Raw genomic sequence first — 26,560 nt, 5'->3', positions numbered from 1 at the left:
GCGACACAAAACTACACCAGACTACCCGAAACGACACAAAACTACACCAGACTACCCGAAACGACACAAAACTACACCAGACTACCCGAAACGACACAAAACTACACCCGACTACCTGAACCGACACAAAACTACACCAGACTACATGAAACGACACAAAACTACACCAGACTACATGAAACGACACAAAACTACACGAGACTACCAGAAACTACACAAAACCACACCAGACTACCTGAAACCACACAAAACTACACGAGACTACCAGAAACGACACAAAACTACACGAGACTACCAGAAACGACACAAAACTACACCAGACTACCTGAAACGACACAAAACTACACGAGACTACCAGAAACGACACAAAACTATACCAGACTACCTGAAACGACACAAAACTACACGAGACTACCAGAAACTACACAAAACCACACCAGACTACCTGAAACGACACAAAACTACACGAGACTACCAGTAACGACACAAAACTACACGAGACTACCAGAAACGACACAAAACTACACCAGACTACCCGAAACGACACAAAACTACACCCGACTACCTGAACCGACACAAAACTACACCAGACTACATGAAACGACACAAAACTACACCAGACTACATGAAACGACACAAAACTACACGAGACTACCAGAAACTACACAAAACCACACCAGACTACCTGAAACCACACAAAACTACACGAGTCTACCAGAAACGACACAAAACTACACGAGACTACCAGAAACGACACAAAACTACACCAGACTACCTGAAACGACACAAAACTACACGAGACTACCAGAAACGACACAAAACTATACCAGACTACCTGAAACGACACAAAACTACACGAGACTACCACAAACTACACAAAACCACACCAGACTACCTGAAACGACACAAAACTACACGAGACTACCAGTAACGACACAAAACTACACGAGACTACCAGAAACGACACAAAACTACACCAGACTACCCGAAACGACACAAAACTACACCAGACTACCTGAAACGACACAAAACTACACCAGACTACCTGAAACGACACAAAACTACACGAGACTACCAGAAACGACACAAAACTACACCAGACTACCTGAAACGACACAAAACTACACCAGACTACCCGAAAAGACACAAAATTACACCAGACTACCCGAAACGACACAAAATTAAACCAGACTACCCGAAACGACACAAAACTACACCAGACTACCCGAAACGACACAAAATTACACCAGACTACCCGAAACGACACAAAACTACACCAGACTACCTGAAGTGACACAAAACTACACCAGACTACCCGAAACGACACAAAACTACGCCAGACTACCCGAAACGACACAAAACTACGCCAGACAACCTGAAACGACACAAAACTACACCAGACTACATGAAACGACACAAAACTACACCAGACTACCCGAAACGACACAAAACTTCACCAGACTACCCGAAACGCACAAAACTACACCAGTCTACCCGAAACGACACAAAACTACACCAGACTACCCGAAACGACACAAAACTACACCAGTCTACCCGAAACGACACAAAACTACTCCAGACTACCCGAAACGACACAAAACTACACCAGACTACCCGAAACGACACAAAACTACACCAGACTACATGAAACGACACAAAACTACACCAGACTACCCAAAATGACACAAAACTACACCAGACTACATGAAACGACACAAAACTACACCAGACTACATGAAATGACACAAAACTACACCAGACTACATGAAACGACACAAAACTACACCAGACTACCCGAAACGACACAAAACTACACCAGACTACACGAAACGACACAAAACCACACCAGACTACCCGAAACGACACAAAACTGCACCAGACTACCCGAAACGACACAAAACTGCACCAGACTACATGAAACGACACAAAACTACACCAGACTACCCGAAACGACACAAAACTACACCAGACTACATGAAACGACACAAAACTACACCAGACTACATGAAACGACACAAAACTACACCAGACTACATGAAACGACACAAAACTACACTAGACTACCTGGAATGACACAAAACTATACTAGACTACGTGAAACAAAACAAAACTACACCAGACTACCCGAACCGACACAAAATTACACCAGACTACCCGAAACGACACAAAACTACGCCAGTCTACCCGAAGCGACACAAAACTACACCAGACTACCCGAAACGACACAAAACTACACCAGACTACCCGAAACGACACAAAACTACACCAGACTACCCGAAACGACACAAAACTACACCCGACTACCTGAACCGACACAAAACTACACCAGACTACATGAAACGACACAAAACTACACCAGACTACATGAAACGACACAAAACTACACGAGACTACCAGAAACTACACAAAACCACACCAGACTACCTGAAACCACACAAAACTACACGAGACTACCAGAAACGACACAAAACTACACGAGACTACCAGAAACGACACAAAACCACACCAGACTACCTGAAACGACACAAAACTACACGAGACTACCAGTAACGACACAAAACTACACGAGACTACCAGAAACGACACAAAACTACACCAGACTACCCGAAACGACACAAAACTACACCAGACTACCTGAAACGACACAAAACTACACCAGACTACCTGAAACGACACAAAACTACACGAGACTACCAGAAACGACACAAAACTACACCAGACTACCTGAAACGACACAAAACTACACGAGACTACCAGAAACTACACAAAACCACACCAGACTACCTGAAACCACACAAAACTACACGAGACTACCAGAAACGACACAAAACTACACGAGACTACCAGAAACGACACAAAACTACACCAGACTACCTGAAACGACACAAAACTACACGAGACTACCAGAAACGACACAAAACTATACCAGACTACCTAAAACGACACAAAACTACACGAGACTACCAGAAACTACACAAAACCACACCAGACTACCTGAAACGACACAAAACTACACGAGACTACCAGTAACGACACAAAACTTCACGAGACTACCAGAAACGACACAAAACTACACCAGACTACCCGAAACGACACAAAACTACACCAGACTACCTGAAACGACACAAAACTACACCAGACTACCTGAAACGACACAAAACTACACGAGACTACCAGAAACGACACAAAACTACACCAGACTACCTGAAACGACACAAAACTACACCAGACTACCCGAAAAGACACAAAATTACACCAGACTACCCGAAACGACACAAAATTAAACCAGACTACCCGAAACGACACAAAACTACACCAGACTACCCGAAACGACACAAAATTACACCAGACTACATGAAACGACACAAAACTACACCAGACTACCCAAAATGACACAAAACTACACCAGACTACATGAAACGACACAAAACTACACCAGACTACATGAAATGACACAAAACTACACCAGACTACATGAAACGACACAAAACTACACCAGACTACCCGAAACGACACAAAACTACACCAGACTACCCGAAACGACACAAAACTACACCAGACTACCTGAAGTGACACAAAACTACACCAGACTACCCGAAACGACACAAAACTACGCCAGACTACCCGAAACGACACAAAACTACGCCAGACAACCTGAAACGACACAAAACTACACCAGACTACATGAAACGACACAAAACTACACCAGACTACCCGAAACGACACAAAACTTCACCAGACTACCCGAAACGCACAAAACTACACCAGTCTACCCGAAACGACACAAAACTACACCAGACTACCCGAAACGACACAAAACTACACCAGACTACCCGAAACGACACAAAACTACACCAGACTACCCGAAACGACACAAAACTACACCAGACTACATGAAACGACACAAAACTACACCAGACTACCCAAAATGACACAAAACTACACCAGACTACATGAAACGACACAAAACTACACCAGACTACATGAAACGACACAAAACTACAGCAGACTACATGAAACGACACAAAACTACACCAGACTACCCGAAACGACACAAAACTACACCAGACTACCCGAAACGACACAAAACTTCAACAGACTACCCGAAACGACACAAAACTACACCAGTCTACCCGAAACGACACAAAACTACTCCAGACTACCCGAAACGACACAAAACTACACCAGACTACCCGAAACGACACAAAACTACACCAGACTACATGAAACGACACAAAACTACACCAGACTACCCAAAATGACACAAAACTACACCAGACTACATGAAACGACACAAAACTACACCAGACTACATGAAATGACACAAAACTACACCAGACTACATGAAACGACACAAAACTACACCAGACTACCCGAAACGACACAAAACTACACCAGACTACCCGAAACGACACAAAACTACACCAGACTACATGAAACGACACAAAACCACACCAGACTACCCGAAACGACACAAAACTGCACCAGACTACCCGAAACGACACAAAACTGCACCAGACTACATGAAACGACACAAAACTACACCAGACTACCCGAAACGACACAAAACTACACCAGACTACATGAAACGACACAAAACTACACCAGACTACATGAAACGACACAAAACTACACCAGACTACATGAAACGACACAAAACTACACTAGACTACCTGGAATGACACAAAACTATACTAGACTACGTGAAACAAAACAAAACTACACCAGACTACCCGAACCGACACAAAACTACACCAGACTACCCGAAACGACACAAAACTACGCCAGACTACCCGAAACGACACAAAACTACACCAGTCTACCCGACGCGACACAAAACTACACCAGACTACCCGAAACGACACAAAACTACACCAGACTACCCGAAACGACACAAAACTACACCCGACTACCTGAACCGACACAAAACTACACCAGACTACATGAAACGACACAAAACTACACCAGACTACATGAAACGACACAAAACTACACGAGACTACCAGAAACTACACAAAACCACACCAGACTACCTGAAACCACACAAAACTACACCAGACTACCCGAAACGACACAAAACCACACCAGACTACCCGAAACGACACAAAACTGCACCAGACTACCCGAAACGACACAAAACTGCACCAGACTACATGAAACGACACAAAACTACACCAGACTACCCGAAACGACACAAAACTACACCAGACTACATGAAACGACACAAAACTACACCAGACTACATGAAACGACACAAAACTACACCAGACTACATGAAACGACACAAAACTACACTAGACTACCTGGAATGACACAAAACTATACTAGACTACGTGAAACAAAACAAAACTACACCAGACTACCCGAACCGACACAAAATTACACCAGACTACCCGAAACGACACAAAACTACGCCAGTCTACCCGAAGCGACACAAAACTACACCAGACTACCCGAAACGACACAAAACTACACCAGACTACCCGAAACGACACAAAACTACACCAGACTACCCGAAACGACACAAAACTACACCCGACTACCTGAACCGACACAAAACTACACCAGACTACATGAAACGACACAAAACTACACCAGACTACATGAAACGACACAAAACTACACGAGACTACCAGAAACTACACAAAACCACACCAGACTACCTGAAACCACACAAAACTACACGAGACTACCAGAAACGACACAAAACTACACGAGACTACCAGAAACGACACAAAACTACACCAGACTACCTGAAACGACACAAAACTACACGAGACTACCAGAAACGACACAAAACTATACCAGACTACCTGAAACGACACAAAACTACACGAGACTACCAGAAACTACACAAAACCACACCAGACTACCTGAAACGACACAAAACTACACGAGACTACCAGTAACGACACAAAACTACACGAGACTACCAGAAACGACACAAAACTACACCAGACTACCCGAAACGACACAAAACTACACCAGACTACCTGAAACGACACAAAACTACACCAGACTACCTGAAACGACACAAAACTACACGAGACTACCAGAAACGACACAAAACTACACCAGACTACCTGAAACGACACAAAACTACACGAGACTACCAGAAACTACACAAAACCACACCAGACTACCTGAAACCACACAAAACTACACGAGACTACCAGAAACGACACAAAACTACACGAGACTACCAGAAACGACACAAAACTACACCAGACTACCTGAAACGACACAAAACTACACGAGACTACCAGAAACGACACAAAACTATACCAGACTACCTAAAACGACACAAAACTACACGAGACTACCAGAAACTACACAAAACCACACCAGACTACCTGAAACGACACAAAACTACACGAGACTACCAGTAACGACACAAAACTTCACGAGACTACCAGAAACGACACAAAACTACACCAGACTACCCGAAACGACACAAAACTACACCAGACTACCTGAAACGACACAAAACTACACCAGACTACCTGAAACGACACAAAACTACACGAGACTTCCAGAAACGACACAAAACTACACCAGACTACCTGAAACGACACAAAACTACACCAGACTACCCGAAAAGACACAAAATTACACCAGACTACCCGAAACGACACAAAATTAAACCAGACTACCCGAAACGACACAAAACTACACCAGACTACCCGAAACGACACAAAATTACACCAGACTACATGAAACGACACAAAACTACACCAGACTACCCAAAATGACACAAAACTACACCAGACTACATGAAACGACACAAAACTACACCAGACTACATGAAATGACACAAAACTACACCAGACTACATGAAACGACACAAAACTACACCAGACTACCCGAAACGACACAAAACTACACCAGACTACCCGAAACGACACAAAACTACACCAGACTACCTGAAGTGACACAAAACTACACCAGACTACCCGAAACGACACAAAACTACGCCAGACTACCCGAAACGACACAAAACTACGCCAGACAACCTGAAACGACACAAAACTACACCAGACTACATGAAACGACACAAAACTACACCAGACTACCCGAAACGACACAAAACTTCACCAGACTACCCGAAACGCACAAAACTACACCAGTCTACCCGAAACGACACAAAACTACACCAGACTACCCGAAACGACACAAAACTACACCAGACTACCCGAAACGACACAAAACTACACCAGACTACCCGAAACGACACAAAACTACACCAGACTACATGAAACGACACAAAACTACACCAGACTACCCAAAATGACACAAAACTACACCAGACTACATGAAACGACACAAAACTACACCAGACTACATGAAACGACACAAAACTACAGCAGACTACATGAAACGACACAAAACTACACCAGACTACCCGAAACGACACAAAACTACACCAGACTACCCGAAACGACACAAAACTTCAACAGACTACCCGAAACGACACAAAACTACACCAGTCTACCCGAAACGACACAAAACTACTCCAGACTACCCGAAACGACACAAAACTACACCAGACTACCCGAAACGACACAAAACTACACCAGACTACATGAAACGACACAAAACTACACCAGACTACCCAAAATGACACAAAACTACACCAGACTACATGAAACGACACAAAACTACACCAGACTACATGAAACGACACAAAACTACACCAGACTACATGAAACGACACAAAACTACAGCAGACTACATGAAACGACACAAAACTACACCAGACTACCCGAAACGACACAAAACTACACCAGACTACCCGAAACGACACAAAACTTCAACAGACTACCCGAAACGACACAAAACTACACCAGTCTACCCGAAACGACACAAAACTACTCCAGACTACCCGAAACGACACAAAACTACACCAGACTACCCGAAACGACACAAAACTACACCAGACTACATGAAACGACACAAAACTACACCAGACTACCCAAAATGACACAAAACTACACCAGACTACATGAAACGACACAAAACTACACCAGACTACATGAAATGACACAAAACTACACCAGACTACATGAAACGACACAAAACTACACCAGACTACCCGAAACGACACAAAACTACACCAGACTACCCGAAACGACACAAAACTACACCAGACTACATGAAACGACACAAAACCACACCAGACTACCCGAAACGACACAAAACTGCACCAGACTACCCGAAACGACACAAAACTGCACCAGACTACATGAAACGACACAAAACTACACCAGACTACCCGAAACGACACAAAACTACACCAGACTACATGAAACGACACAAAACTACACCAGACTACATGAAACGACACAAAACTACACCAGACTACATGAAACGACACAAAACTACACTAGACTACCTGGAATGACACAAAACTATACTAGACTACGTGAAACAAAACAAAACTACACCAGACTACCCGAACCGACACAAAACTACACCAGACTACCCGAAACGACACAAAACTACGCCAGACTACCCGAAACGACACAAAACTACACCAGTCTACCCGACGCGACACAAAACTACACCAGACTACCCGAAACGACACAAAACTACACTAGACTACCCGAAACGACACAAAACTACTCCCGACTACCTGAACCGACACAAAACTACACCAGACTACATGAAACGACACAAAACTACACCAGACTACATGAAACGACACAAAACTACACGAGACTACCAGAAACTACACAAAACCACACCAGACTACCTGAAACCACACAAAACTACACGAGACTACCAGAAACGACACAAAACTACACGAGACTACCAGAAACGACACAAAACTACACCAGACTACCTGAAACGACACAAAACTACACGAGACTACCAGAAACGACACAAAACTACACCCGACGACCCGAAACGACACAAAACTACACGAGACTACCAGAAACTACACAAAACTACACCAGACTACCTGAAACCACACAAAACTACACGAGACTACCAGAAACGACACAAAACTACACGAGACTACCAGAAACGACACAAAACTACACCAGACTACCTGAAACGACACAAAACTACACGAGACTACCAGAAACGACACAAAACTATACCAGACTACCTGAAACGACACAAAACTACACGAGACTACCAGAAACTACACAAAACCACACCAGACTACCTGAAACGACACAAAACTACATGAGACTACCAGTAACGACACAAAACTACACGAGACTACCAGAAACGACACAAAACTACACCAGACTACCCGAAACGACACAAAACTACACCAGACTACCTGAAACGACACAAAACTACACCAGACTACCTGAAACGACACAAAACTACACGAGACTACCAGAAACGACACAAAACTACACCAGACTACCTGAAACGACACAAAACTACACGAGACTACCAGAAACTACACAAAACCACACCAGACTACCTGAAACGACACAAAACTACACGAGACTACCAGAAACGACACAAAACTACACGAGACTACCAGAAACGACACAAAACTACACCAGACTACATGAAACGACACAAAACTACGCCAGACTACCCGAAACGACACAAAACTACACCAGACTACCCGAAACGACACAAAACTGCACCAGACTACATGAAACGACACAAAACTCCACCAGACGACCCGAATCGACAAAAAACTACACCAGACTACCCGAAACAACACAAACGACACCAGACTACATGAAACGACACAAAACTACACCAGACTACATGAAACAACACAAACGACACCAGACAGCACAAGGATACACTAGACTCCGTAAAACCACATAAAACAGCTGCACTAGGCTACTGATCTGTGCAGGACTACATAAAGTGCACAAAACAGTGCACGGAAGTATGATAATTAATAAACAAGATGTTAGGCACAGCAGAGGACAAATTATAATATAATAATAAATAATGTAGATGTTAGTCTAGAGGATTAATAAACAAGATAGTAGACACGGTAGGGGACAAATTACAATCTGAAAATAAAGATGTAGATGTCAGTCCAGTCTCTGGGTATTGAGGGGTCTGATAGCTTGGGGGAAGAAACTGTTACACAGTCTGGTCGTGAGAGCCCGAATGCTTCGGAGCCTTTTCCCAGATGGCAGGAGGGTGAAGAGTTTGTGTGAGGGGTGCGTGGGTCCTTCATAATGCTGTTTACTTTGCGGATGCAGCGTGTGGTGTAAATGTCCGTGATGGCGGGAGGAGAGACCCCGATGATCTTCTCAGCTGACCTCACTATCCACTGCAGGGTCCTGCGATCCGAGACGGTGCAATTCCCAAACCAGGCAGTGAAAGAGCTGCTCAGGATGTTCTCAATACAATAGATCGTGGTGAGGGTGGCCGAGAGGAAAAAGCTGTTCCACAGTTGCTGAGTGTGGGCCCAGTACTTACCTCCAGGCACCTTAACATTATTGCTGTGTGTTGTCTTCCGTTCCCGCCCTGGGGGCAAAGTCTCTGGTTCAACACTCAATCTGTGCCCTTGATTGTCCTGTGCACATCCGTCAAATTTCCTCTGCACCCTCTCTAATCCTGGTGAATCCCTTCTTCATGCTCTCTAATTGTGGCAGCATCCCGGTGAATCTCCTCTGCACCCTCTCTAATCCAGGCAGCATCCTGGTGAATCTCCTCTGCACCCTCTCTAATCCAGGCAGCATCCTGGTGAATCTCCTCTGCACCCTCTCTAATCCAGGCAGCATCCTGGTGAATCTCCTCTGCACCCTCTCTAATCCAGTCAGCATCCTGGTGAATCTCCTCTGCACCCTCTCTAATCCAGGCAGCATCCTGGTGAATCTCCTCTGCACACTCTCTAATCCAGTCAGCATCCTGGTGAATCTCCTCTGCACCCTCTCTAATCCAGTCAGCATCCTGGTGAATCTCCTCTGCACCCTCTCTAATCCAGGCAGCATCCTGGTGAATCTCCTCTGCACCCACTCTAATCCAGTCAGCATCCTGGTGAATCTCCTCTGCACCCTCTATAATCCAGGCAGCATCCTGCTGAATCTCCTCTGCACCCTCTCTAATCCAGGCAGCATCCTGGTGAATCTCCTCTGCACCCTCTATAATCAAGGCAGCATCCTGGTGAATCTCCTCTGCACCCTCTATAATCCAGGCAGCATCCTGGTGAAATCTCCTCTGCACCCTCTCTAATCCAGACATCATCCCGGTGAATCTCCTCTGCACCCTCTCTAATACAGGCAGCATCCTGGTAAATCTCCTCTGCACCCTCTCTAATCCAGTCAGCATCCTGGTGAATCTCCTCTGCACCCTCTCTAATCCGGGCAGCATCCTGGTGAATCTCCTCTGCACCCTCTCTAATCAAGACAGCGTCCTGGTGAATCTACTCTGCACCCTCTCTAATCCAGACAGCGTCCTGGTGAATCTCCTCTGCACCCTCCCTAATACAGGCAGCATCCCGGTGAATCTCCACTGCACCCTCTCTAATCCGGGCAGCATCCCGGTGAATCTCCTCTGCACCCTCTCTAATCCAGGCAGCATCCTGGTGAATCTCCTCTGCACCCTCTCTAATCCAGGCAGCATCCCGGTGAATCTCCTCTGCACCCTCTCTAATCCAGGCAGCATCCTGGTGAATCTCCTCTGCACCCTCTCTAATCCAGGCAGCATCCTGGTGAATCTCCTCTGCACCCTCTCTAATCCAGGCAGCATCCTGGTGAATCTCCTCTGCACCCTCTCTAATCCAGGCAGCATCCTGGTGAATCTCCTCTGCACCCTCTCTAATCCAGTCAGCATCCTGGTGAATCTCCTCTGCACCCTCTCTAATCCAGGTAGCATCCTGGGGAATCTCCTCTGCACCCTCTCTAATCCAGGCAGCATCCTGTGAATCTCCTCTGCACCCTCTCTAATCCAGGTAGCATCCTGGTGAATCTCCTCTGCTCCCTCTCTAATCCAGGCAGCATCCTGGTGAATCTCCTCTGCACCCTCTCTAATCCAGGTAGCATCCTGGTGAATCTCCTCTGTACCATCTCTAATCCAGGCAGCATCCTGGTGAATCTCCTCTGCACCCTCTCTAATCCGGACAGCATCCTGGTGAATCTCCTCTGCACCCTCTCTAATCCAGGCAGCGTCCTGGTGAATCTCCTCTGCACCCTCTCTAATGCAGTCAGTGTCCTGGTGAATCTCCTCTGCACCCTCTCTAATCCAGGCAGCATCCTGGTGAATCTCCTCTGCACCCTCTCTAATCCGGACAACATCCTGGCAAATCTCCTCTGCTCCCTCTCTAATCCAGGCAGCATCCTGGTGAATCTCCTCTGCACCCTCTCTAATCCAGGTAGCATCCTGGTGAATCTCCTCTGCACCCTCTCTAATCCAGGCAGCATCCTGGTGAATCTCCTCTGCACCCTCTCTAATCCGGACAGCATCCTGGCGAATCTCCTCTGCACCTTCTCTAATCCAGGCAGCATCCTGGGGAATCTCCTCTGCACCCTCTCTAATTCAGGCAGCATCCTGGTGAATCTCCTCTGCACCATCTCTAATCCAGGCAGCATCCTGGTGAATCTCCTCTGCATCATCTCTAATCCAGGCAGCGTCCTGGTGAATCTCCTCTGCACCCTCTCTAATCCGGACAGCATCCTGGCGAATCTCCTCTGCACCCTCTCTAATCCAGGCAGCGTCCTGGTGAATCTCCTCTGCACCCTCTCCCTGTATGAGACGCAATACCCCTCATAAGTTTGTATACCTCTATCAAATCTCCCCTCAGTCTTCTATGTTCCAATTAATAACGTTCAATGCAGTTTAAAGTGAATAAATGTGAGGTTATCCATTTCGGTGGCAAGGACAGGAATGCAGATTACTATCTGAATGGAGTCAAGTTAGGAAAAGGGGAATTACAACGAGATCTGGGTTTCCTTGTTCATCAGTCAATGAAAGCAAGCATGCAGGTACAGCAGGCAGTGAAGAAAGCTAATGACATGCTGGCCTTCATAACAAGGGGAGTTGAGTACAGGAGCAAAGAGGTCCTTCTGCAGTTGTACAGGGCCCTGCTGAGACCTCACCTGGAGTATTGTGTGCAGTTTTGGTCTCCAAATTTGAGGAAGGACATTCTTGCTATTGAGGGAGTGCAGCGTAGGTTCACGAGGATAATTCCCGGGATGGCGGGACTGTCATATGTTGAAAGATTGGAGCGACTGGGCTTGTATACACTGGAATTTAGAAGGATGAGAGGGGATCTGATTGAAACATATAAGATTATTAAGGGATTGGACACACTGGAGGCAGGAAACATGTTCCCGATGTTGGGGGGAGTCCAGAACCAGAGGCCACAGTTTGAGAATAAGGGGGGGGCCATTTAGAACGGAGTTGAGGAAAAACTTTTTCACCCGGAGAGTGGTGGATCTGTGGAATGCTCTGCCCCAGAAGGCAGTGGAGGCCAATTCTCTGGATGCTTTCGAGAGAGAGTTAGATAGAGCTCTTATAGATAGTGGAGTCAAGGGATATGGGGAGAGGGCAGGAACGGGGTACTGATTGTGGATGATCAGCCTCGATCACAGTTCTCCAAACTTCTCTTCAACCTCGAAATCGAGCTCGCGTGCACCGACTTGTGCAGGCAGCTCGTTCCACGCTCTCACCTCCCTCTGGGGGAGGGAGCTCCCCCCCCCTCCTTCCCCCCTTCAACGTCTCACACGCTTAACCCACGACCTCTCCTCTCGCCCAGCCTCAGCGGGAAAAACCCGCTGCCGTTCACCCTCAGAATCCTGCAGACCTCTCTCGAGCCTCCCCTCCATCTTCTCCGCACGGTCTAGAAGGGCCTCTCTGGAATGGGAAGGTGGAGGGAAGAGGAGTCTGGGAAGAGGGGCTGAAGGAAGCATGATTAAGACGAGATTGGATACATTTTTGCAGACCAGGGAAGGAGCTGCTTTCCCCAGTGGTGAATTGGCAGAATTCTCTGCAGTGGAATGCTCCCTCAGTATGTAAGCCAAGGTTGACTCGACTTTGCACGGCAGGGCAATTAAGGGCTCTGGGGAAAAGGCAGGTCGGTGATCAGCCGTGATCTTATTGTACTACGGTCTGTTACTCTCTCCTCGTCCCACCGACCCGCACTCAGCCCATAATCCTGTCCATATACCTGTCCAATTTTACTTTAAAGGACAATACCGAACCTGCCTCTACCACTTCTACTGGAAGCTCGTTCCACACAGCTACCACTCTCTGAGTAAAGAAATTCCCCCTCGTGTTAACCCTAAACTTTTGCCCCCTAACTCTCAACTCATGTCCTCTTGTTTGAATCTCCCCTACTCTCAATGGAAAAAGCCTATCCACGTCAACTCGATCTAGCCATCTAACAATCACAGCACGGAAACAGACCATCTCGGCCCTCCAGTCCGTGCCGAACGCTTACTCTCACCTCGTCCCACTGACCCGCACTCAGCCCATAACCCTCCATTCCTTTCCTGTCCATATACCTGTCCAATTTTACTTTAAATGACAATACCGAACCTGCCTCTACCACTTCTACTGGAAGCTCGTTCCACACAGCTACCACTCTCTGAGTTACCTCTTGTGTTACCCCTAAACTTTTGCCCCCTAACTCTCAACTCACGTCCTCTTGTTTGAATCTCCCCTACTCTCAATGGAAAAAGCCTATCCACGTCAACTCGATATATCCCCCTCATAATTTTAAATACCTCTATCAAGTCCCCCCCCAACCTTCTACACTCCAAAGAATAAAGACCTAACTTGTTCAACCTTTCCCTGTAACTTAGGTGCTGAAACCCAGGTAACATTCTAGTAAATCTCCTCTGTACTCTCTCTATTTTGTTGACATTTTTCCAATAATTAGGTGACCAGAACTGTACACAATACTCCAAATTCAGCCTCACCAGTGCCTTGTACAATTTTAACATTACATCCCAACTCCTATACTCAATGTTCTGATTTATAAAGGCCAGCATAACAAAATCTTTCTTCACCACCCTATCCGCATGAGATTCCACCTTCAGGGAACTATGCACCATTATTCCTGGGTCGCTCTGTTCCACTGCATTCCTCAATGCCCTGCCATTTCCCATAAACGAAGCGGGTCTCTCTGTCTCTCTCTGCAGGAGGCTCAGAGGCAGAGGCTGCAGGAGGAGCTGACCGAGGCCAGGGAGCTGCGCCGGACCCTCGCTGACATCCAGCGCTCCCTCGGCGACGTCGCGCAGGTGAACCGTCGTGGTGGTGGGGGTGTGGGGGGGCGGCGGGAGGAAAGGGGTGGTGGGGAGGGCAGAGCGGGGGTTTGGGGGCCCGGTCCGGGAGATGGCGAGAGGTCGGGAGGGTGGGGGAGGTGGGAGCCACCGGGACCTCTATGCAGGGCCTTTCCCTACGGAGACCAGGAATGTGGTCTGGAGAGCTAATGATTTACCTTTCTCTGTGTCCCCCCTCCCTCTCCCCATCCCCTCCCACTCCCTCCCTTCCTCCCTCTCCCTCTCCATCTCCTCCCTCCTCCTCCCTCTCCCCCTCCCATCTCCTCTCTCCCCCTCCCTCTCCCCATCCCCTCCCACTCCCTCTCTTCCTCTCCTCCTCCCTCCTCCCTCGCCCCTTCCCTCTCTCCCGCTCCCTCTCCCCATCCCCTCCCACTCCCTCTCTTCCTCCCTCTCCTCCTCCCTCCTCCCTCTCCCCTTCCCTCTCTCCCGCTCCCTCTCCCCATCCCCTCCCACTCCCACTCTTCCTCCCTCTCCCTCTCCATCTCCTCCCTCCTCCTCCCTCTCCCCCTCCCCTCTCTCCCCCTCCCTCTCTCCATCCCCTCCCACTCCCTCTTTTCCTCCCTCCTCCCTCTCCCCTTCCCTCTCTCCCGCTCCCTCTCCCCAACCCCTCCCACTCCCTCTCTTCCTCCCTCTCACTCTCCATCTCCTCCCTCTCCCTCTCCATCTCCTCCATCCTCCTCCTCCCTCTCTCCCCCTCCCATCTCCTCTCTCCCCCTTCTTCTCCCCATCCCCTCCCACTCCCTCTCTTTCTCCCTCTCCCTCTCCTCCCTCCTCCTCCCTCTCTCCCCCTCACATCTTCTCCTTCCCCCTCCCTCTCTCCCCCTCTCCTTCTCCCACTCCCTCTCCCCCTCTCTTCCCTCTCTCCCCTTCTCTCACTCTCCGTCTATCCCTGTCTGTCCCACTTTCTCCCACTCTCGCCCCGCTTCTGACACTCTTCCACCCCTTCATTTTCACCTCTCATGCCTGCCTACCCCTTCCCCTCTCTCATTCCTCCCTCTCCATCACCCCACTCTCTGCCCCCATCTCATCTTCTTCTCACTCTCGTTAGACCCTCCTTTCGGACAGTCCGTCCTCGCAGACACTTCCCGATCTGACGTCCGAGACGGGAGACGTCGGTCTGGAGGAGACCCAGGTCTTCACAGCAATCCCAGCCCTCGTCTCCGCCATCCAGACTGGCTTACTGAGCAAGCAGTCCCTCGTCGAGGTGAAGGGTCATCCGTCACGTGTAGATATCTCCGTCCCCCGCTGGGTCAGACCCCTCTACCCCGTCTCCGTCCCCCGCTGGGTCAGACCCCTCTACCCCGTCTCCGTCCCCCGCAGGGTCAGACCCCTCTACCCCGTCTCCGTCCTCCGCTGGGTCAGACCCCTCTACCCCGTCTCCGTCCTCCGCTGGGTCAGACCCCTCTACCCCGTCTCCATCCCCCGCTGGGTCAGAGCCCTCTACCCCGTCTCCGTCCCCCGCTGAGTCAGACCCCTCTACCCCGTCTCCGTCCCCCGCTGGATCAGACCCCTCTACCCCGTCTCCATCCCCCGCTGAGTCAGACCCCTCTACCCCGTCTCCGTCCCCCGCTGGGTCAGACCCCTCTACCCCGACTCCGTCCCCCGCTGGGTCAGACCCCTCTACCCCGTCTCCGTCCCCCGCTGGGTCAGACCCCTCTACCCCGTCTCCGTCCCCCGCTGGGTCAGACCCCTCTACCCCGTCTCCGTCCCCCGCTGGGTCAGACCCCTCTACCCCGTCTCCGTCCCCCGCTGGGTCAGACCCCTCTACCCCGACTCTGTCCCCCGCTGGGTCAGACCCCTCTACCCCGTCTCCGTCCCCCGCTGGGTCAGACCCCTCTACCCCGTCTCCGTCCCCCGCTGAGTCAGACCCCTCTACCCCGTCTCCGTCCCCCGCTGAGTCAGACCCCTCTACCCCGTCTCCGTCCTCCGCTGAGTCAGACCCCTCTACCCCGTCTCCGTCCCCCGCTGGGTCAGACCCCTCTACCCCGTCTCCATCCCCCGCTGAGTCAGACCCCTCTACCCCGTCTCCATCCCCCGCTGAGTCAGACCCCTCTACCCCGTCTCCATCCCCCGCTGAGTCAGACCCCTCTACCCCGTCTCCATCCCCCGCTGGGTCGACCCCTCTACCCCATCTCCATCCCCCGCTGAGTCAGACCCCTCTACCCCGTCTGGGTCCCCTGCTGGGTCAGACCCCTCTACCCCGTCTCCGTCCCCCACTGGGTCAGACCCCTCTACCCCGTCTCGGTCCCCCGCTGGGTCAGACCCCTCTACCCCGTCTCCGTCCCCCGCTGGGTCAAACCCCTCTACCCCGTCTCCGTCCAACGCTGGGTCAGACCCCTCTACCCCGTCTCCATCCCCCGCTGAGTCAGACCCCTCTACCCCGACTCCGTCCCCCGCTGGGTCACACCCCTCTACCCCGTCTCCGTCCCCCGCTGGGTCAGACCCCTCTACCCCGTCTCCGTCCCCCGCTGGGTCAGACCCCTCTACCCCGTCTCCGTTCCCCGCTGGGTCAGACCCCTCTACCCCGTCTCCATCCCCCGCTGGGTCAGACCCCTCTACCCCGACTCCGTCCCCCGCTGGGTCAGACCCCTCTACCCCATCTCCGTCCCCCGCTGGGTCGGACCCCTCTACCCCGTCTCCGTCCCCCGCTGGGTCAGACCCCTCTACGCCGTCTCCGTCCCCCGCTGGGTCGGACCCCTCTACCCCGTCTCCGTCCCCCGCTGGGTCAGACCCCTCTACCCCGTCTCCATCCCCCGCTGGGTCAGACCCCTCTACCCCGTCTCCGTCCCCCGCTGGGTCAGACCCCTCTACCCCGTCTCCGTCCCCCGCTGGGTCAGACCCCTCTACCCCGTCTCCATCCCCCGCTGGGTCAGACCCCTCTACCCCGACTCCGTCCCCCGCTGGGTCAGACCCCTCTACGCCGTCTCCGTCCCCCGCTGGGTCGGACCCCTCTACCCCGTCTCTGTCCCCCGCTGGGTCAGACCCCTCTACCCCGTCTCCGTCCCCCACTGGGTCAGACCTCTCTACCCCGTCTGTGTCCCCCGCTGGGTGAGACCCCTCTATCCCGACTCCGTCCCCCGCTGGGTCAGACCCCTCTACCCCGACTCCGTCCCCCGCTGGGTCAGACCCCTCTACCCCGTCTCCGTCCCCTGCAGAGTCAGACCCCTCTACCCCGTCTCCATCCCCTGCTGGGTCAGACCCCTCTACCCCGTCTCCGTCCCCCACTGGGTCAGACCCCTCTACCACATCTCCGTCCCCCGCTGGGTCAGACCCCTCTACCCCATCTGCGTCCCCCGCTGGGTCAGACCCCTCTACACCGTCTCCATCCCCCGCTGGGTCAGACCCCTCTACCCCGTCTCCGTCCCCCGCTGGGTCAGACCCCTCTACCCCATCTCCATCCCCCGCTGAGTCAGACCCCTCTACCCCGTCTCCGTCCCCCACTGGGTCACACCCCTCTACCCCGTCTCCGTCCCCTGCTGGGTCAGACCCCTCTACCCCGTCTCCGTCCCCCGCTGGGTCAGACCCCTCTACCCCGTCTCCGTCCCCCGCTGGGTCACACCCCTCTACCCCGTCTCCGTCCGCCGCTGGGTCAGAGCCCTCTACCCCGTCTCTGTCCCCCGCTGGGTCACACCCCTCTACCCCGTCTGGGTCCCCCGCTGGGTCAGACCCCTCTACCCCGTCTCCGTCCCCCGCTGGGTCAGACCCCTCTACCCTGACTGCGTCCCCCGCTGCGTCAGACCCCTCTACCCCGTCTCCGTATTCCCCCCGGGTCAGGCCCACACACACCGGGAGCACCATGCACAGTTCCCGTCTCCGTATCCCCCCGGGTCAGACACACACACACGGGGAGCACCGTGCACAGTTCCCGTCTCCGTATCCCCCTGGGTCAGACCCACACACACCGGGAGCACCGTGCACAGTTCACGTCTCCGTATCCCCCCCGGGTCAGACCCACACACACCGGGAGCACCCTGCACAGTTCCTGTCTCCGTATCCCCCCCGGGTCAGACCCACACACACCGGGAGCACCGTGCACATTTCCCGTATCCGTATCCCCCCCGAGTCAGACCCACACACACCGGGAGCACCGTGCACAGTTCCCGTCTCCGTATCCCCCCCGGGTCAGACCCACACACACCGGGAGCACCGTGTACAGTTCCCGTCTCCGTATCCCCCCGGGTCAGACCCACACACACCGGGAGCACCGTGCACATTTCCCGTATCCGTATCCCCCCCGGGTCAGACCCACACACACCGGGAGCACCGTGTACAGTTCCCGTCTCCGTATCCCCCCGGGTCAGACCCACACACACCGGGAGCACCGTGCACAGTTCCCGTCTCCGTATCCCCCCCGGGTCAGACCCACACACACCGGGAGCACCGTGCACATTTCCCGTCTCCGTATCCCCCCGGGTCAGACCCACACACACCGGGAGCACCGTGCACAGTTCCCATCTCCGTATCCCCCCGGGTCAGAACCACACACACCGGGAGAACCGTGCACAGTTCCCGTCTCCGTATCTCCCGTGGGTCAGACCAACACACACCGGGAGCACCGTGCACAGTTCCCGTCTCCGTAACCCCCCTGGGTCAGACCCACACAGACCGGGAGCACACTGCACAGTTCCTGTCTCCGTATCCCCCTGGGTCAGACCCACACACACCGGGAGCACCGTACACAGTTCCCGTCTCCGTATCCCCCCGGGTCTGACCCACACACACCGGGAGCACCGTGCACAGTTCCCGTCTCCGTATCCCCCCGGGTCAGACCCACACACCGGGAGCACCGTGCACAGTTCCCTTCTCCGTATCCCCCCCCGGGTCAGACCCACACACACCAGGAGCACCGTGCACAGTTCCCATCTCCGTATCCCCCCGGGTCAGAACCACACACACCGGGAGAACCGTGCACAGTTCCCGTCTTCCGTATCCCCCCGGGTCAGACCAACATACACCCGGAGCAACGTGTACAGTTCCCATCTCTGTATCCCCCCGGGTCAGACCCACTCACACCGGGAGCACCGTGCACAGTTCCCGTCTCCGTATCCCCCCCCAGATCAGACCCACACACACCAGGATCACCGTGCACAGTTCCCGTCTCCGTATCCCTCCCCCGGGTCAGACCCACACACACCGGGAGCACCGTGCACAGTTCCCGTCTCCGTATCCCCCCCCCGGGTCAGACCCATACACACCAGGAGCACCGTGCACAGTTCCCGTCTCCGTATCCCCCCCCCCCCCCCCCCCGGGTCAGACCCACACACACCGGAAGCACCGTGCACAGTTCCCGTCTCCGTATCCCCCGGGTCAGACACGCACATCGGGAGCACCGTGCACAGTTCCCGTCTCCGTATCCCCCCCGGGTCAGACCCACACACACCGGGAGTACCGTGCACAGTTCCCGTCTCCGTATCCTGCCGGGTCAGACCCCCACACACCGGGAGCACCGTGCACAGTTCCCTTCTCCGTATCCCCCTGGGTCAGACACACACACACCGGGAGCACCGTGCACAGTTCCCGTCTCCGTATACCCCCGGGTCAGACCCACACACCGGGAACACCGTGCACAGTTCCCGTCTCTGTATCCCCCCAGGTCTGACCCACACACACCGGGAGAACCGTGCACAGTTCCCGTCTCCGTATCCCCCCCCGGGTCAGACCCACACACACCGGGAACACCGTGCACAGTTCCCGTCTCCGTATGCCCCCCCCGGGTCAGACCCACACACACCGGGAGCACCGTGCACAGTTCCCGTCTCCGTATCCCCCCGGGTCAGACCCACACACACCGGGAGCACCGTGCACAGTTCCCGTCTCCGTATCCCCCCCCCCCCGGGTCAGACCCACACACACCGGGAGCACCGTGCACAGTTCCCGAATCCGTATCCCCCCGGGTCAGACCCACACACACTGGGAGCACCATGCACAGCTCCCGTCTCCGTATCACCCCCCCCCCCGGGTCAGACCCACACACACTGGGAGCACCGTGCAAAGTTCCCGTCTCCGTATCCCCCCCGGGTCAGACCCACACACACCGGGAGCACCGTGCACAGTTCCCGTCTCCGTATCCCCCCGGGTCAGACCCACACACAACGGGACCACCGTGCACATTTCCCATCTCTGTATCCCCCCCGGGTCAGACCCACACACACCGGGAGCACCGTGCACAGTTCCCGAATCCGTATCCCCCCGGGTCAGACCCACACACACCGGGAGCACCGTGCACAGTTCCCGTCTCCATATGCCCCCCCCGGGTCAGACCCACACACACCGGGAGCACCGTGCAAAGTTCCCGTCTCCGTATCCCCCCCGGGAGCACCGTGCACAGTTCCCGTCTCCGTATCCCCCCCCGGGTCAGACCCAGACACACCGGGAGCACCGTGCACAGTTCCCGTCTCCGTATCCCCCCCGGGTCAGACCCACACACACCGGGAGCACCGTGCACAGTTCCCGTCTTCCATATCTCCCGTGGGTCAGACCAACATACACCCGGAGCACCGTGTACAGTTCCCATCTCTGTAGACCCCCCGGGTGAGACCCACTCACACCGGGAACACCGTGCACAGTTCCTGTCTCCGTATCCCCCCCTGGGTCAGACCCACACACACCGGGAGCACCGTGCACAGTTCCCGCCTCCGTATCCCCCCCCCCCCGGGTCAGACCCACACACACCGGGAGCACCGTGCACAGTTCCCGTCTCCGTATCCACCCCGGGTCAGACCCACACAGACCGGGAGCACCGGGCACAGTGCCCGTCTCCGTATCCCCCCCCCCGGGTCAAACCCACACAGACCGGGAGCACCGTTCACAGTTCCCGTCTCTGTATCCCCCCCGGGTCAGACCCACACACACCGGGAACACCGTGCACAGTTCCCGTCTCCGTATCCCCCCTGGGTCAGACCCACACACACCGGGAGGACCGTGCACAGTTCCCGTCTCCGTATCCCCCCCCCCCCGGGTCAGACCCACACACACCGGGAGCACCGTGCACAGTTCCCGTCTTCCATATCTCCCGTGGGTCAGACCAACATACACCCGGAGCACCGTGTACAGTTCCCATCTCTGTAGACCCCCCGGGTCAGACCCACTCACACCGGGAGCACCGTGTACAGTTCCCGTCTCCGTATCCCCCCCCAGGTCAGACCCACACACACCAGGATCACCGTGCACAGTTCCCGTCTCCGTATCCCCCCGGGTCAGACCCACACACACCGGGACCACTGTGCACATTTCCCGTCTCCGTATCGCCCTGGGTCAGACCCACACACACCGGGAGCACCGTGCACAGTTCCCGTCTCCGTATCCCCCCGGGTCAGACCCACACACACCAGGATCACCGTGCACAGTTCCCTTCTCCGTATCCCCCTGGGTCAGACCCACACACACCGGGAGCACCGTGCACAGTTCCCGTCTCCTTATACCCCCGGGTCAGACCCACACACCGGGAGCACCGTGCACAGTTCCCTTCTCCGTATCCCCCTGGGTCAGACACACACACACCGGGACCACCGTGCACAGTTCCCGTCTCCGTATACCCCCGGGTCAGACCCACACACCGGGAACACCGTGCACAGTTCCCGTCTCTGTATCCCCCCAGGTCAGACCCACACACACCGGGAGAACCGTGCACAGTTCCCGTCTCCGTATCCCCCCCCGGGTCAGACCCACACACACCGGGAACACCGTGCACAGTTTCCGTCTCCGTATCCCCCCCTGGGTCAGACCCACACACACCGGGAGCACCGTGCACAGTTCCCGAATCCGTATCCCCCCGGGTCAGACCCACACACACTGGGAGCACTGTGCACAGCTCCCTTCTCCGTATCACCCCCCCCCCCGGGTCAGACCCACACACACTGGGAGCACCGTGCAAAGTTCCCGTCTCCGTATCCCCCCCGGGTCAGACCCACACACACCGGGAGCACCGTGCACAGTTCCCGTCTCCGTATCCCCCCGGGTCAGACCCACACACAACGGGACCACCGTGCACATTTCCCATCTCCGTATCCCCCCCGGGTCAGACCCACACACACTGGGAGCACCGTGCACAGTTCCCGAATCCGTATCCCCCCGGGTCAGACCCACACACACCGGGAGCACCGTGCACAGTTCCCGTCTCCGTATGCCCCCCCCGGGTCAGACCCACACACACCGGGAGCACCGTGCAATGTTCCCGTCTCCGTATCCCCCCCGGGAGCACCGTGCACAGTTCCCGTCTCCGTATCCCCCCCCGGGTCAGACCCAGACTCACCGGGAGCACCGGGCAGAGTTCCCGTCTCCGTATCCCCCCGGATGAGACCCGCACACACCGGGGGCACCGTGCACAGTTCCCGTCTCCGTATCCCCCCCGGGTCAGACCCACACACACCGGGAGCACCGTGCACAGTTCCCGTCTTCCATATCTCCCGTGGGTCAGACCAACATACACCCGGAGCACCGTGTACAGTTCCCATCTCTGTAGACCCCCCGGGTGAGACCCACTCACACCGGGAACACCGTGCACAGTTCCCGTCTCCGTATCCCCCCCCCCCCCCCCGGGTCAGACCCACACACACCGGGAGCACCGTGCACAGTTCCCGTCTCCGTATCCACCCCGGGTCAGACCCACACAGACCGGGAGCACCGGGCACAGTGCCCGTCTCCGTATCCCCCCCCCCGGGTCAAACCCACACAGACCGGGAGCACCGTGCACAGTTCCCGTCTCTGTATCCCCCCCGGGTCAGACCCACACACACCGGGAACACCGTGCACAGTTCCCGTCTCCGTATCCCCCCTGGGTCAGACCCACACACACCGGGAGGACCGTGCACAGTTCCCGTCTCCGTATCCCCCCCCCCCCCCGCGGGTCAGACCCACACACACCAGGAGCACCGTGCACAGTTCCCGTCTCCGTATCCCCCCCGGGTCAGACCCACACACACCAGGATCACCGTGCACAGTTCCCGTCTCCGTATCCCCCCGGGTCAGACCCACACACACCGGGACCACTGTGCACATTTCCCGTCTCCGTATCGCCCTGGGTCAGACCCACACACACCGGGAGCTCCGTGCACAGTTCCCGTCTCCGTATCCCCCCGGGTCAGACCCACACACACCAGGATCACCGTGCACAGTTCCCTTCTCCGTATCCCCCTGGGTCAGACCCACACACACCGGGAGCACCGTGCACAGTTCCCGTCTTCGTATACCCCCGGGTCAGACCCACACACCGGGAACACCGTGCACAGTTCCCGTCTCCGTATCCCCCCAGGTCAGACCCACACACACCGGGAGAACCGTGCACTGTTCCCGTCTCCGTATCCCCCCCGGGTCAGACCCACACACACCGGGAGCACCGTGCACAGTTCCCGAATCCGTATCCCCCCGGGTCAGACCCACACACACCGGGAGCACCGTGCACAGTTCCCGTCTCCGTATCCCCCCGGGTCAGACCCACACACACCGGGAGCACCGTGCACAGTTCCCGTCTCCGTATCCCCCCGGGTCTGACCCACACACACCGGGAGCACCGTGCACAGTTCCCTTCTCCGTATTCCCCCCCCCCGGGTCAGACCCACACACACCGGGAGCACCGTGTACAGTTCCCGTCTCTCCGTATCCCCCCCCGGGTCAGACCCACACACACCGGAAGCACCGTGCACAGTTCCCGTCTCCGTATCCCCCCCGGGTCAGACACGCACATCGGGAGCACCGTGCACAGTTCCCGTCTCCGTATGCCCCCCGGGTCAGACCCACACACACCGGGAGCACCGTGCACAGTTCCCGTCTCCGTATCCCCCCCGGGTCAGACCCACACAGACCGGGAGCACCGGGCACAGTTCCCGTCTCCGTATCCCCCCCGGGTCAAACCCACACACACCGGGAGGACCGTGCACAGTTCCCGTCTCCGTATCCCCCCGGGTCAGACCCACACACACCGGGAGCACCGTGCACAGTTCCCGTCTCCGTATCCCCCCCCCCCCCCCCCCCCAGGTCAGACCCACACACACCGGGAGGACCGTGGACAGTGCCCGTCTCCGTATCCTGCCGGGTCAGACCCCCACACACCGGGAGCACCGTGCACAGTTCCCGTCTCCGTATCCCCCCGGGTCAGACCAACACACACCGGGAGCACCGTGCACAGTTCCCGTCTCCGTATCCCCCCGGGTCTGACCCACACACACCGGAAGTACCGTGCACAGTTCCCGTCTCCGTATTCCCCCGGGTCAGACCCACACACACCGGGAGCACCGTGCACAGTTCCCTTCTCCGTATCCCCCCCCCCCCCCCCCCGGGTCAGACCCACACACACCGGGAGGACCGTGGACAGTTCCCGTCTCCGTATCCCCCCGGGTCAGACCCACACACACCGGGAGCACCGTGCACAGTTCCCGTCTCCGTATCCCCCCGGGTCTGACCAACACACACCGGTAGCACCGTGCACAGTTCCCGTCTCCGTATCCCCCCCGGGTCAGACCCACACAGACCGGGAGCACCGGGCACAGTGCCCGTCTCCGTATCCTGCCGGGTCAGACCCCCACACACCGGGAGCACCGTGCACAGTTCCCGTCTCCGTATCCCCCCGGGTGAGACCCACACACAACGGGACCACCGTGCACATTTCCCATCTCCGTATCCCCCCCGGGTCAGACCCACACACACCGGGAGCACCGTGCACAGTTCCCGTCTCCGTATCCCCCCGGGTCAGACCGCCACACACCGGGAGCACCGTGCACAGTTCCCGAATCCGTATCCCCCCGGGTCAGTCCCACACACACCGGGAGCACCGTGCACAGTTCCCGTCTCCGCATGCCCCCCCCGGGTCAGACCCACACACACCGGGAGCACCGTGCAAAGTTCCCGTTTCTGTATCCCCCCCGGGAGCACCGTGCACAGTTCCCGTCTCCGTATCCCCCCGGATGAGACCCGCACACACCGGGGGCACCGTGCACAGTTCCCGTCTCCGTATCCCCCCCGGGTCAGACCCACACACACCGGGAGCACCGTGCACAGTTCCCGTCTCCGTATCCCCCCCGGGTCAGACCCACACACACCGGGAGCACCGTGCACAGTTCCCGTCTCCGTATCCCCCCCGGGTCAGACCCACACACACCGGGAGCACCGTGCACAGTTCCCGTCTCCGTATCCCCCCCGGGTCAGACCCACACACACCGGGAGCACCGTGCACAGTTCCCGTCTCCATATCCCCCCGGGTCAGACCCACACACACCGGGAGCACCGTGCACAGTTCCCGTCTCCGTATCCCCCCGGGTCTGACCCACACACACCGGGAGCACCGTGCACAGTTCCCGTCTCCGTATCCCCCCCCCCGGGTCAGACCCATACACACCGGGAGCACCGTG

General features: G+C 54.9%; 2 protein-coding genes across 2 annotated transcripts in view; both read left to right on the top strand.

Moving 5' to 3' along the window:
• Positions 1-16,683, top strand: part of LOC132387299 (rootletin-like) — a gene marked incomplete at its 5' end in the record, with an annotated part of 51,104 nt that extends 34,421 nt beyond the window's left edge. The window contains 2 exons of the mRNA XM_059959656.1: positions 15,078-15,176; positions 16,267-16,683. Of these exons, the coding sequence (XP_059815639.1) occupies positions 15,078-15,176; positions 16,267-16,683 (516 nt within the window). The remainder of the gene's footprint in view (positions 1-15,077; positions 15,177-16,266) is intronic.
• Positions 16,684-18,594: 1,911 nt separating this feature from the next.
• Positions 18,595-20,444, top strand: LOC132387300 (uncharacterized; the record flags this gene model as incomplete). Its single annotated transcript, XM_059959657.1, has 1 exon — positions 18,595-20,444. A coding segment is annotated over one exon (1,335 nt), but the record flags the coding sequence as incomplete, so codon positions are not given.
• Positions 20,445-26,560: the final 6,116 nt, after the last annotated feature.

Source organism: Hypanus sabinus, unplaced genomic scaffold (assembly GCF_030144855.1).
Source record: "Hypanus sabinus isolate sHypSab1 unplaced genomic scaffold, sHypSab1.hap1 scaffold_1706, whole genome shotgun sequence".
In the NCBI taxonomy this organism is placed as follows: Eukaryota; Metazoa; Chordata; class Chondrichthyes; order Myliobatiformes; family Dasyatidae; genus Hypanus; species Hypanus sabinus.
Note: the sequence above shows the minus strand (reverse complement) of the source record. Positions and strands in the feature narration are given on the sequence as shown.